This window comes from Bubalus kerabau, chromosome 4, assembly GCF_029407905.1.
Source record: "Bubalus kerabau isolate K-KA32 ecotype Philippines breed swamp buffalo chromosome 4, PCC_UOA_SB_1v2, whole genome shotgun sequence".
Lineage (NCBI taxonomy): Eukaryota > Metazoa > Chordata > Mammalia > Artiodactyla > Bovidae > Bubalus > Bubalus kerabau.
The window spans coordinates 168,645,757-168,657,973 of NC_073627.1; the positions used below are offsets into that span (position 1 = coordinate 168,645,757).

The 12,217-nt window shown below is 52.4% G+C and overlaps 1 protein-coding gene and 1 long non-coding RNA gene across 5 annotated transcripts in view; one reads left to right on the forward strand and one right to left on the reverse strand.

The window, feature by feature from the left end:
- EPB41L4B (erythrocyte membrane protein band 4.1 like 4B) overlaps positions 1-11,783 on the reverse strand; it is a 170,608-nt gene extending 158,825 nt beyond the window's left edge. For all 3 annotated transcript variants that reach the window (XM_055579252.1, XM_055579253.1, XM_055579251.1), the window contains exon 1: positions 11,469-11,783. In XM_055579252.1, coding sequence (XP_055435227.1) covers positions 11,469-11,768 — 300 coding nt within the window. In that variant the 5' untranslated portion in view covers positions 11,769-11,783. The remainder of the gene's footprint in view (positions 1-11,468) is intronic.
- Positions 3,037-10,226, forward strand: LOC129650622 (uncharacterized). 2 transcript variants are annotated; one of them, XR_008713898.1, is made up of 3 exons: positions 3,037-3,168; positions 5,588-5,765; positions 9,973-10,226. It is a non-coding gene; the product is annotated as an uncharacterized LOC129650622 (long non-coding RNA). The 2 variants fall into 2 exon arrangements; XR_008713897.1 differs by lacking the exon at positions 9,973-10,226 and adding an exon at positions 8,167-8,650.
- Positions 11,784-12,217: the final 434 nt, after the last annotated feature.

Genomic DNA, 12,217 nt, shown 5'->3' on the forward strand with positions numbered 1-12,217 from the left:
AAGGACCTTGGTGTGACGACCAAATAAGACAATCTGGACACTGACTATATATCTGAGACTAAAAGACAACTATTAATTATTTTTAGGTGTTGTGATACTATTGTGAATATTTTTTAGAAAACACAGCCCTTATCTTTTAGATAACTGGGATTTTGTTTTGGAATTTTTTTAAAAAGAATCAGGAAGAACAGTATAAGAATACAAGTGAAAAGAGAGGGGCCACATTAATAAGTGATGAAGTTTAACAATGGGTACTTAGGTTATGTTCGGTATATGATGGGTACTTGGGGCTCTCTCTGCTTTTGACTGCACTTAAAATTTCAATTAATACAAACTGGAAGGAAAGTAGGCAGAATTGAATGAAGACTACACATCCCACAACTGCTCACCAGCAGCAACAGACTTCAGCTAATTCACAGTGAAATGGAAGATGGAACGTTCATTTCCACTTAGGGAGGAAAGGCAAGGGGGACTTACATGGACGTATTCTCCCTTGTTCCACTGAGGTGAGCTCGGAAGAGGAAGTGGGTATGGGAGACAACCTCATCAAGGCCAGCAGAGTAAGGAGCCGAACACGATGAGAAAAATATAACCCAACTAAAAACCAGGCAAACATCATAGAACACAGCATACCAGGAGGAAATACATTCATGGTCCATAAACACAGGCAAAGATCCTCAACCCATCAACAACTGGGAAAAAGTGAAGACTACAGTGAGTTCCCACTAACTCCTGCAAGACTGGTAAAATAAAACAGAAAAGCTGCCCAACGGCCAGGGCTGAAGAATGGATTAGCAGACGCTTTTATGTACTGCAGGGACTCTGGAAAACAATTTCATATGATCTTAAAAGGCCCTGCCTGCCGCCCTCCCAGAGACGGGTACATACCCAGGAGAGACGCTGGCTTGCAAACGTGCACCAGGAGACCAATTTCAGGAGGTTCAAAGTGCCATTTTTTCCCCTAATAGCTCCAAACTGAAAACATCCCAAATGTCCACCGACAAAGGATAAATATATTCGGGTATATTCATGCAGCACGGCAAGAAGTCCAGCCATCTCATCAATATGGATAAACCTCACAGACACAATATTGAGTGAAAAATCCATATACTATAAAGTTCACAAACATGCAGGACCAACAGTCTATCTTTTAGGGAAACACACACATGAGGCAAACCCATCAAAAAAGGAATGAGATAAATTTCAGGGGTGGGGGAAGGGAAGGCAATTAGGGAGGAACGTGGGTGGGAGATTAACAGCACAGGTGAGGCTCTTTGTTCTTATGCTGGGTGGAAGGTACAAGGGTGTTTGTTACATTACTTAATTTTTTTAGTATTTATTTATTTACTTATTTGGCAGCACGGGTCTTAGTTGCGACACGTGGGATTGTCCATCTTCACTGCAGGACATGTGGGATCTAGTTTCCCGACCCGGGATGGAACCTGGGCCCCCTGCATTGGGAATGTGGAGTCTTAGCCACTGGACCACCAGGGAAGTCCCTGCTGCTGCTGCTAAGTCACTTCAGTCATGTCTGACTCTGTGCAACCCCATAGACGGCAGCCCACAAGGCTCCCCCATCCCCGGGATTCTCCAGGCAAGAACACTGGAATGGGTTGCCATTTCCTTCTCCAATATATGAAAGTGAAAAGTGAAAGTGAAGTCGCTCAGTCGTGTCCGACTTTTCTTTTAAACCAGTCATATTACAGATACTCTTTTGTATTTGTATTTCATCATTAAAAGATTTAAAGACTGACTGGACAGAGGGCTTGCCAACACTGAGCAACTCTGACAAAAGACCAGACAACCCTGGAGAAGGATTAGCAAGAAAAGGAAGAGTCCCAGGTGAGAGGAGCCAGGATGCCAAGGACAAAACCCCGAGGGGTGGGTGGAGGACATCCAAGTCTCTGATGGCAGCGCCATCGGTGAACGGCAGGGCAGAGTTAGGAAGGCCCAGACACGAAGAAAAGTCTGTAACTCGGATGAATGGGTCAACAAACTGTGGCATGTGTGCACACTGGAATATCATTCTGCCTTTAAAAAGCTGACCTATGCTACCACCTGGATGGACCTTGAAGACATTATGCTAAGTGAAAAAAGCCAGACACGAAAGGACAAGGACGGTATGACTCCACTTACGGGAGGTAGCTGGAGGAGTCAGATTCCTAGAGACAGAAAGCGGACTAGAGGCTGCCAGGGGCTACGGGGAAGGAGGAATGGGGAGTTCGAATTTACTGGACATGGCTTTAGTTGGGGATGATGAAAATGTTCTGGAGATGAACAGCGGTCATCTTGCATAACAATGTGCACATACTTTGAAGTGTACACCTAAAAATGGTTAAAATGATCAATTTTATGCAACTTACGTATTATCACAGTTTTAAAAATCCATATTTCAAAGAAGGTACAGCTGAGCCAGCAAGCTGGAAGGATAAAGGAGAGATGCTACCAAGCCTACCTCAAGCCCCTTGAACAAACATAAGACATGACACAGATGACAAGAGCGTTCAGGCATGAAGTGGGCATGGAAAGGGCACCACAGAGCCAAGGGAGGCTGACCCTGCAGGCACCCGAGGCACCGGGCGGTCCACATCCCCCTGGCAGGGCCAGCTTCCCTGGGCGATGCTGCCCCTGGGACCCAGCTCAGTGCCGGGAAACAAAGACACTCCAGATGACCCCATGGGTGGCACAGGGCCCTGGGGATATCACCCTCCAGTTCACAACTTCTAGAAGGAAATGCTGGGCACTCAGCCAACTGTGACACCGGGGGAAAGAACCTACAAGACATGCTGAGAAATGGCAGACGGAACCCGAACGCCAGAGATGCTGTAAAGCAAAGAGGTTCAGCAAAGGCAGGGCAGTTTACGGCAGGAAATTCTAACCTGTCAAATGACAAAAGATTCTGACCTTCCCTGGGAGTTCCGGAGAGTACACCTTTCATGGGCTAGGGGTAGAGCACTAAAGAATGGGTCAGGAAACCCAGATTCAATTCTGGCTCCACCCTACTTACAGCTGAGTGGCCTTGAGACCTGCGTAAAGGGGATAATAACACCTTCCCAGATGGTAGCAATTAAGGGAAGTTAACACAGATTCTGCAAGCCTCGGGGGTAGGAGAGTCAACAGGCAAGATACCAAGTGCTCTGAGTGACAACCTTCAACCCCAAGAGACAGGTAGGAACAGGTATTATTACACACACACAGGCAATATTACACACACACACATACACACAAACTTTTTTAAGTAACTCAGAATAAGCCAAAAAGAAGGCACCAAACTGGGTGAAAAGTATGTCTGGAAGGCTTGGATAAGAGGAAAAAAGGTTTTTTTTTTTAAATAAAAACAGTATATAAAAGGCTGCACACCATGTTTATAAACATGTATGCAAAAGCCCAAAGACTGAAGGGAGCGGTGAAACCAACCAGTTGCTATGCAGCAGGATGGGAATATATAAAATGTTTCTCTCTGTGATAATTTTAGTGTTGTTCTATTAAACACTTTTTTAAAATGTTGCCTATTTCCAAACTCAGCGTTGAAGAATTTGGGCCTCAAACCAGAAGGCCCTCTGGTTGAAACCACACTCACCCAGTATGACTTACAGGTGTGAATTCCACGCATGGGAACCCCAAGTGGCCTGGAAAGGGGGCCACCGTTCTGAGGCTCCGGGTCCCCATCAACCCTGGGGCAGGCTCCTCCCACCCCCACTCCTCCCAGACCCAGTCCTGGTCAGACGACCTTCCCGACACAAACCTCCTCTAGCCCGAAGCTGCAGTCTGCCTTACTATGTGACGCCGGTGGGGTTTTTTAAATCAGTCTGCTGGGCTCTGATTCTCCCCTCTCACAAATAAGGTATAACAACAGTAACCACCAAAAGAGGTTTGCTAAGGATTCAACAGTCACTTAAGCACTTGGCACAGTATCAGCACACTGTGATCCCCTGACTCTTACCAGCTTGAGACCCTCCTCTGTGCTTCAGAGGTTGCTCACTCACTCCTTCAAAATTTGAGGGCTCAGCCGGTGCTCACAGTCATCCCTAATCACAAGGAGCTGGAAGCCCAGACAGTGCGGTTTCCTGGCTCCCATCCTCCCTGCATTTGCACCTGCTGCTTCGTCCACTGCAATGCCTTCTGAGCAACTCTTAACAGCGGAACCTCCTAGGCAACCTTCCGGACAACTCAGTGTCACTCAGGGCATTGAACCTTCTCCAAATCTAGCCCACGGTTCCATCGCTCATCCCCTCACCACCCCTGGTGGGGTTCCGAGTTATATCCTGACACTGTCTCCCACCTTCTAGACTGGAACTCTCTCCCCCGTCCGGTACCCCTCCCAATGCTTCATGCAGGGTAAATGCACAACCAGTCTTGGGTGACTGAAAACACTGTGGCCAAACAAAAACATTGTGGGAAACAAAAATAAGCCAGAAATTAAAATCAAGTGGGACTAGTGAGATACATCCAGTGTCAAGAGAAGCTGAAGAGGCTGCAGAATGAGATGAGAGACCCTGGGGCAGAGGAGGCACTCCTGGGATGCTGCAGGGTCACCCACCCATCTATGCCACATCAGCCCCGGCTGGGAGCAGGGCCTGAGCTCCCTGGGCAGGTGGGAACCTCCCCAAAGCAGGTGTTCAGAACACAAGCCCTCAGATGCAAGGGGAGTCTGTGGCCACATCAACGGGACCTCTAAGCTGCCAGAAAGCAGAGGTGATTGGTGGGGAAGGGCTCCAAGGATGAGGACCCCACTCCTTACCCAGGCATTAGGTAGCATACAGCTCAGATGGCCACAGGGAGCTCCCCGCCCCAGCTAAGGATCCCAGGGGCTGTAAAGTATTAGGGGCAGAAAGGTCCCACCCTAAAGAGGCCCAAACTTGGGGTCTAGCTCCCTATTCAATTGTGCTGTAGAGGTGGGGAAAGAGACTTTACTGTTATCAACCCATATAAATTCATCGTTTTAAATAACATATTCAGAACTAAAAACAAAGAGAAAAGTACAGATGGACACACACACACACACACCACAGTTTTAAAAGTGGTTATCTCTGATGAGATTTTAGATGTTTTTAACTTCTCCTCCATCTCTATATTTTCTAATCTTTCTGCTGCCAACGTGTTCTCCTGTGAAATGCAAGTGGGGGAGGAAAACACATGCCAACCACCAAAAAAAAAAAAAAAAAAACCCACCAAGATGAATCAGCAGCTGACCCTGCCTGCAGGCAGCTGCCATGGGCCCTAGGAGGAAGCCCCAGTGCAAAGAACCAGATTCCTGCAGAAGAAACACTCTGGGCAGGGTGGAGGAGGCTGGAGACAGGAGTCAGGCCATGGAGAAAGATGGGACACGGGTTTTGAGGACAAGTTGTGGGTGGAGGATTTCTGCGGTGATGGAGTGGAGTTTTTTCTAAGTCCCTATGCAAGAATGTAGGAGAAAGGCTATCTCCCTGTATCACCGACCCGACTCCCACCACAATCTTTTGCTATTTCAGAATTAAACAGACCTGCGCCTTCATCCACGACAGTGCACTAGAGACAGAACTCAGTGAGATTATGCACGTGAAAGCTCTTAACCAGTTAATATTTGTTCTGTCCTGGACTCGCGCAGGGTCATGTTCCTGGTGCTGGAGAGGCTGGCAGACACCCCCACCCTGCATATTAACACCGACAATCCGACAAGTGAGGAACCGGAGTTAAGCGAGGGCACCTCTGTCCCACTTGGGATGGTCACCATCCACCTCTCCTGCCTTCTCCCCTTCCCCACCTGCCCTCCTTTGAAAACAAAGGTATGTTTTAAAAATACATAAACCCATGACACAGTCATCCGAGGGCCCCCATGGCCTCATTCATAGTCCAGGATGGGTGCGAGCAGGGTAGCCCTGGAGGGCCGCCTTGAGTCATTATCAGCCCTCACAAGGAGGAAAAAGCAGCCGCCTGAAGTCTGGGATAAGGCAGGGTGTTCATGGCATCAGGGACCTCAGGAGTGAGTGGAGATGAGGAGCTGCCTTCTCATGGGTCTTATGTGGTCCTCCATTTCTTCCCACACCTGAGAGTGAAGATACCCCTGTCCTCCAAGTTAGACCCCAGTCCTCACTTCCCCCACACTCAATCAACAGCCCCACCTCTGGGAACGCACCAGAACTCAGTCCCTTCTCCACCCCAGGCCCTCATCACCCCTCACCTGGATTACTGCACAGCAGAACTGTCTCCAGAGAGGGAATGGTCCCCATTCCCTCTCGCAGCCCAGCCTTCACTCTGGGGTGGCAAAGACGGGCTCCCTAAAGTGCAGGTGTGAGCCTGCCAACCCCCAGCTTGGAGGCTGCTGCTCCCATCCTCATTGTCTGAAGCCCTTTCTAATGCACAGTGCGGCTGCCCTCTGCTCTCACAGTTCAGAGCCAGTGTTTTTCAAAGGGTGTGACTTGCACGCCAAAGGTACCGATTCAAAGTCCAGCTTCCTAAACTAATCAGAAATTCTGCAGGTGAGCTCTGCACAGCTGAACTGGAGACAAGAAAATCCCAGATGCGCTCTTTGTGTACACTGAAGTTAGAGAACCCTTTTGCTGGAGTTTCCTGTTGTTTAGGTAAATGCCCAGAACATATCTGGCCCCCTGCCATGATGCTGTGTTAGGACTCGGGCCAGCCACCTTACTGCTGATCCTACACATCTCCAAAGGCGAGTGTGGTTCCCAAAGATGCACCTGACACCTCCTCACTGAGTGACCAAGGGAGTCACTTTATATCCCCAGGCCTCTGTGTTCCATACATACGATGGGTGGATATGTGTTGTCTAGGGTCCCTTCTAGACATACGATCTTCATGTTGTATCATGCATGTTCTGTTGGGTCTGAGGTTCCAGTCCGGAAATTCTAAGGACCGGCATTTTTCTATCTGGGGGTGTAAGTGGGGGGTGAAAAGTGAAAGTGTTAGTAACTTAGTCTGACTCTTTGCAGCCCCATGGAGTATAGCCCACCACGCTCCTCTGTCCATGGGATTCTCCAGGCAAGGACACTCGAGTGGGCTGCCCTTCCCTTCTCCAGGAGATCTTCCTGACCCAGGGATTGAACCTAGATCTCCTGCACTATAGATGGATTCATTACCATTTAAGCCACCAGGGAGTAGGGGTTGGGAGGGTAGCATTCTTTTCTCATTCAAAGTGAAACTTTTATAAAGCATCTCTCTTACTACACCCAGTTTCCAATTTCCAATAAGGGAGAGCCAAGCAAGGCTTAGCCTTCCTGGCATGGCTTTTTTTTTTTTTTTTTTTTTTTTAAGGCCAAGCCACGTGGCTTATGGGATCTTAGTTCCCTGACCAGGGATCAAACCCAGGCCCTTGGCAGTGAAAGTTCAGAGTTCTAACCACTGGACCGCCAGGGATTCCCACCCTTTTTTTTTTAAATGTTCATTTCTAGAAAATTTCCCAATCCCTTTTCATAGGCCAAAGAGGAGGTACAGAGATGTGTGTAAGATGATAGCCTACCAGCAACCCTTCAGCACCCTGCTGCTTCCTAAGGCCTTTTCATATCCTTTTAGACATATAATCCTCTCATTTTAAAGACCAGAAAATCAAGGTTCAAGGATGGCACAGCCAGACTGCACAACTCAAACGTGCACATTCCCACCCTGAAACTCTCTGTGCTTGCCCTGTACCACCCAAGTCCACACTGAGCTCAGAGAAGGTGAGAGCAACTGCGCCAAACCCTCTACTGGCCAACGAGGCATGCCCTGCAGGGCATGGGAGGGAGCGCTAACCAGCCAGCCACACCCCTTCCTGGCTCTCCACACAGAGCTGCTGGAAGTCTGCACATGCAAGGGAGGGGGGAGACGGGGCTGAGCAACAGCCGCACGAGCAAAAGCGATGCCAGGGATTTAGTCAACAGAGAGCTAATATGAGTCAACAGCGGGTGCCGCTGCCAAACACACTAATGGGATCTTCAGCGGCATTAACAGAAGCGAAGAGTCTGGGGCAGGCCGAGGGAGTCCTGCCCTGCTGGCCAGACCACACCTGAGGGCCGGGGCCTGGCCCGGGGATGAACCTACTGAGCCAGCACCCAGGTTTCTGAAGAGGAGTGGCTCTGGAGGGGCACTCTGGCCTGTATGATGGGCCAAGGCCTCCCCTGGGAGCTGGGCTGGAACAGGAAGCCCACTCCAGATTGCCCATTATAGATGGATTCTTTTTTTCCCCCAAAGATCCTGATGCACAGCAAAGCTTAAGCACACACAGGCGTGCCAGAGGATGAGACCCACCACCTGGGGAAGGGGGCTCCAGGCTCCATCAGGGAAGCATCACTGGAGAAGACAATTACAGCTGCTTCTTCCTTTGTTATATATAACAGCGGGGCCGTGGCATGGCCAAGAAGTGGCTGACTCCCTGAAACAACAGGGAGTCTAAAAATGCATAAGGGGCACTGGATTTGAGATCCTAGAGCCACAAGCATCAAAGACTCCAGGAAGACCTCCTGATTCATCCTTCCCCAGCACCCTATCTGGTGAGCCTGTGAGCTCAGCATCACTTACAGGAAAAAGACACACTGCTACCTGCGTTTCTCAAGGGCCTCAAGGCCACCTTTCATTCACCTTTGGGTCCACAGCCCAGCTGAAAACCAAGGTGCCCCAGCACAATCCCACTGAGGGCCTTGTGTTTGAGGCACTTCTGGAACACAGGCCTCCTGACTAGGGCTAATAAAACGGCTTATGACAATGCCTGCGCATGGTTAGTATGCTGAGCGGAGAATGCATGACGCTACCACCACCAGAGAGTTTTAATTACAAAAGAGCCATAGTTAGCCTGGCAAGTGTGCTTTGTGCCTGAGCAAGTAACTGGAGACAGAAAATCCAGCTTAGGGAGATGGCGGTCAAAGGTAAATCCGGTGTACCAGGCCGCAAAGCCATCCCTAGGCACAAGAAGCGGTAAAAATTCAGGAATGCAGGAGACGAGAATAATGACCAGTGGGACTAAATGCCAAAAAAGGACAGCATAAAAAGTGAGCCTGGTGAAATGGGGCTGAGAAGGAGCACAGATGCTACAGCTTTATGGAGACCTGGCTGCTTGGAGCCATGCTGTAACTGAGAGTTCGTTACTGGCACTGAAACTCTGAAGATGACTGTGGGAGACTGTGATGCAGCTCTCACACCGAATAAATCTTCCAGTCAATGAGCTGTGCTCACTGGTGAATTCTCCATCTTTCCTCTCCAAGCAAGGGCACAGATGACCAAAGCCAACATTTGCTCTGGACCTGCCTTTGGGTGGCACATATACATTATATGCATGTCTATATAAATAAAATTGGAAGTTCACTAAATAACATCTTAAGGCATCCCATTGGACGTCCCTGGTGATACAGTGTATAAGAATCCGCCTGCCAATGCAAGGAACACAAGTTCGATCTCTGGTCTGGGAAGATCCCACATGCCGCAGAGCAACTAAACCCCTATGCCATAACTACTGAAGCCCGTGCGCCTAGAGCATGTGCTCCCCAACAAGAGAAGCCACCGCACCTAGAAGCCGGCACACCGCAAGTGAAGAGCAGCCCCCTCCCCTCACTGCTCTCTCTGCAACTAGATAAAAACCCAAGCAGCAGGGAAGACCCAATGTAATCCATAAATAAATAAATAAATAAATTTTTTACAAAAAGGAAAGAAATCTTCCATTGTAAGAAAACCTAGTTAATTCTTCTGTCAAGTAGCCTTTAATTAAGTGAAGAAACCTTTAGGATGCAAAACCTGCCTCCCCCGCGCTAGGCCAGGGCTCCACCAGCTGAGGTAAGTCAGCCTTCGCATCCCAACCTGTTCATCTGGGTACCTGTTTGGGTCTATTCACCACGCATGCATTTTTACTGGGTTTGCATTTTTCATCTCAGAAACACCACTTAAACCTGTCGCAGAAACCTGACAGAAGCAATACATTTTATAAACGAATCATCTTGGGGGAACAGACAAGAAAATCATCAGCAGTGAGCGTTGTCAAAGTTCCCAACCAGAGCATTCCTTTCGCAGATCTGAGATGCAGAAAGCGCCACATCCTCTCCACACACCAGCTGCCCGCTCCAGAAGCAACCCACTCACCTCTCCTCCACTCGGCTCGGCCCGCCCCCCTCCCCTTTTCAAGCCTCCTCTCCCAGCTGAATAAAAAGCTGGAGAGCCCAGTCTTGGAAAAACAGTAACATTTTAATACTATTTTAAAGACAACTGCTCTGAGCACTGGAATGTTGGCTCCTTTTCCATGAATAAAAAGGCCCCCGAAGGGTATTATCGTAACAAAATGATATCCTATGGAGAGCACCAGGAACCACAAAAATAAAATCGCCATAAACTGAAACTGTCTCAAAATTAAACCTAACACAAGGAAACATTAAACCGCAGGCCAGGCAGGCTCTGATTTTCCCATCTAAAAACCCTTACAGGTTCCCAGCCAGTTCTCTCCTGACGTCCAATTTCCCCCACCCGAGAAGGTCTAAATGCTTTCTTTAGAAGTCCCGGTATGTTATTCCGCCCGCCCCGCTTGAAACCCTCGGGACGGTCTGTAACATTCATCTAAAGCTCAACCGTTTCTGTGTCCTCAGTCACACCCAAAGATTCCCAAAGGCAACGTCTGCCGCAGCGCCGGGTGCACAGTAGGCGCCCCATTAATGTGCGGATTCGATCTGATCAGATCTGGCCCCTTGGGCTAGAAAGACCCGCTGGTGGCCGGACGCCCTGGCGGGGACGTCAGCGCCAACCGAGCTCTCCGCTGCAGGGGGCGGGGTGCAACCACCTGTGGGCGGGTGGCCCGGGCTGAGGCCGCGGCGCAGCCGCCCTGGGGTGCCTCCGCGGCTCCACGCACAGTCCCCGGGGAAAGTCCGGCGCCCCAGGCCCGGGGGCCGACTCCCAGCGGCCCAGAAGGGGGCTCTGCCGCTGCAAAGTTGACCCGACCAGCGAGAGTCGATTCTCGAGTTAGCTCCCAAGTCGCCCAACCCCCTGTGAAGCAGCGGGCCAGAGGGGCTGTTTAGGATGGGATGAAGGGGTGGGGAGCGCCCAGATGGGGACTGGAGAGAGCAGAAATACTCCCCTGACTCCCTCCCAAACTTGGGGCACCTGCCGGCCAGCAGGCGAGGGGGCTTCTCCTCCCCTGCCTTCCCACCACGGCCTGGTGGCGAGTCTGGGGGGGCAAGCGGGCTACCCCGGGGCAGCCCCGCCTTGTTTTGACATTCTCTAAACGACAGCCCAGCACCAAGAAGGCCGCTGCAGAAACCTCAGAGACCGAAGGGGAACAACAGTCACCCGCGCCAGGGGGCGGGGACTTGGGACTTGAGGGGGCGCGGGCCAGGGATGGGGGCCCCCGGAAAAGACCAGAATGGGGTGGCCGGAGAGGAAACAGGACTAGGAGTGCGCGCAGAAGGGGGAGGGGATCCCGGAGAGGTACAAGGGGAGCTCCCCAGAGGGGAGCATCGGGAGAAGGGAACTGCCCCACGGGCCCCGGGGTGCCAGTGGCCCGGACCGGCTCCGTCACTCACCGGCAGGTCCACGCTCACTTCGGTACCGTCGAGCAGGAAGACGCGGCAGTAGAGGGTGGCCTTGGAGGCTCCAGCGGCAGAGATGTGCACGGCCGCGCCGCCCGTGAGCAGGGGCCCGCCGCCGGCCGGGAACACGCTGCCCCCGGGCGCGGCGGGCAGCGTGGAGACAGCGGCGGCCGGGCCCCCCCGCGGGCCCCCGTCGCGCTCGTCCCCCAGCCCGGCGGCCCCGCGCCCTGCCGCGCCCCGCGCGTAGCGCTGCATGGAGCGGCGGCCAAAGGTCCGGCGCAGAAACCGCAGCATCCTGGCTGGGGGCGTCCCCTGCCTCCGCCCCCTGCGCCGCTGCCGCTGCGCCGCCGCCCGGGAGTGCCCCGCGACGCCGTCAGTGCCAGCGCCCGCCCGCGCCTCCTCCCGCCGGCTGCGGCCCGGGGCTCGCTCCCGCCGAGGCCGAGGCCGCGCTCCGGATGCCTGCGGGGCGCGCCGGCCCGGCCAGCGCCGACTGCGAGTGGCCGCGGGCGGGAGGGCGCGCTCGGGGCGGCCAGGCAGCCGTCCCGCCGCCGCCTCCGCCGCCACGCGCTCTGCCGGGCCGGCGGCCTGCGCTCGCGGCCGAGGGGCCGCTCCCGACGGCCGGCCGCGGGCGGCCCGGGGGGCTGCGGGGGGCGCGGGGGCGGGCTGCCGGCTGCTCCCGCGCCGCGAGCCGGCCGAGGGCCAGCCGGAGCAGGGCGCCTGCGTGCTCCTGGCGCGCTCGCGCC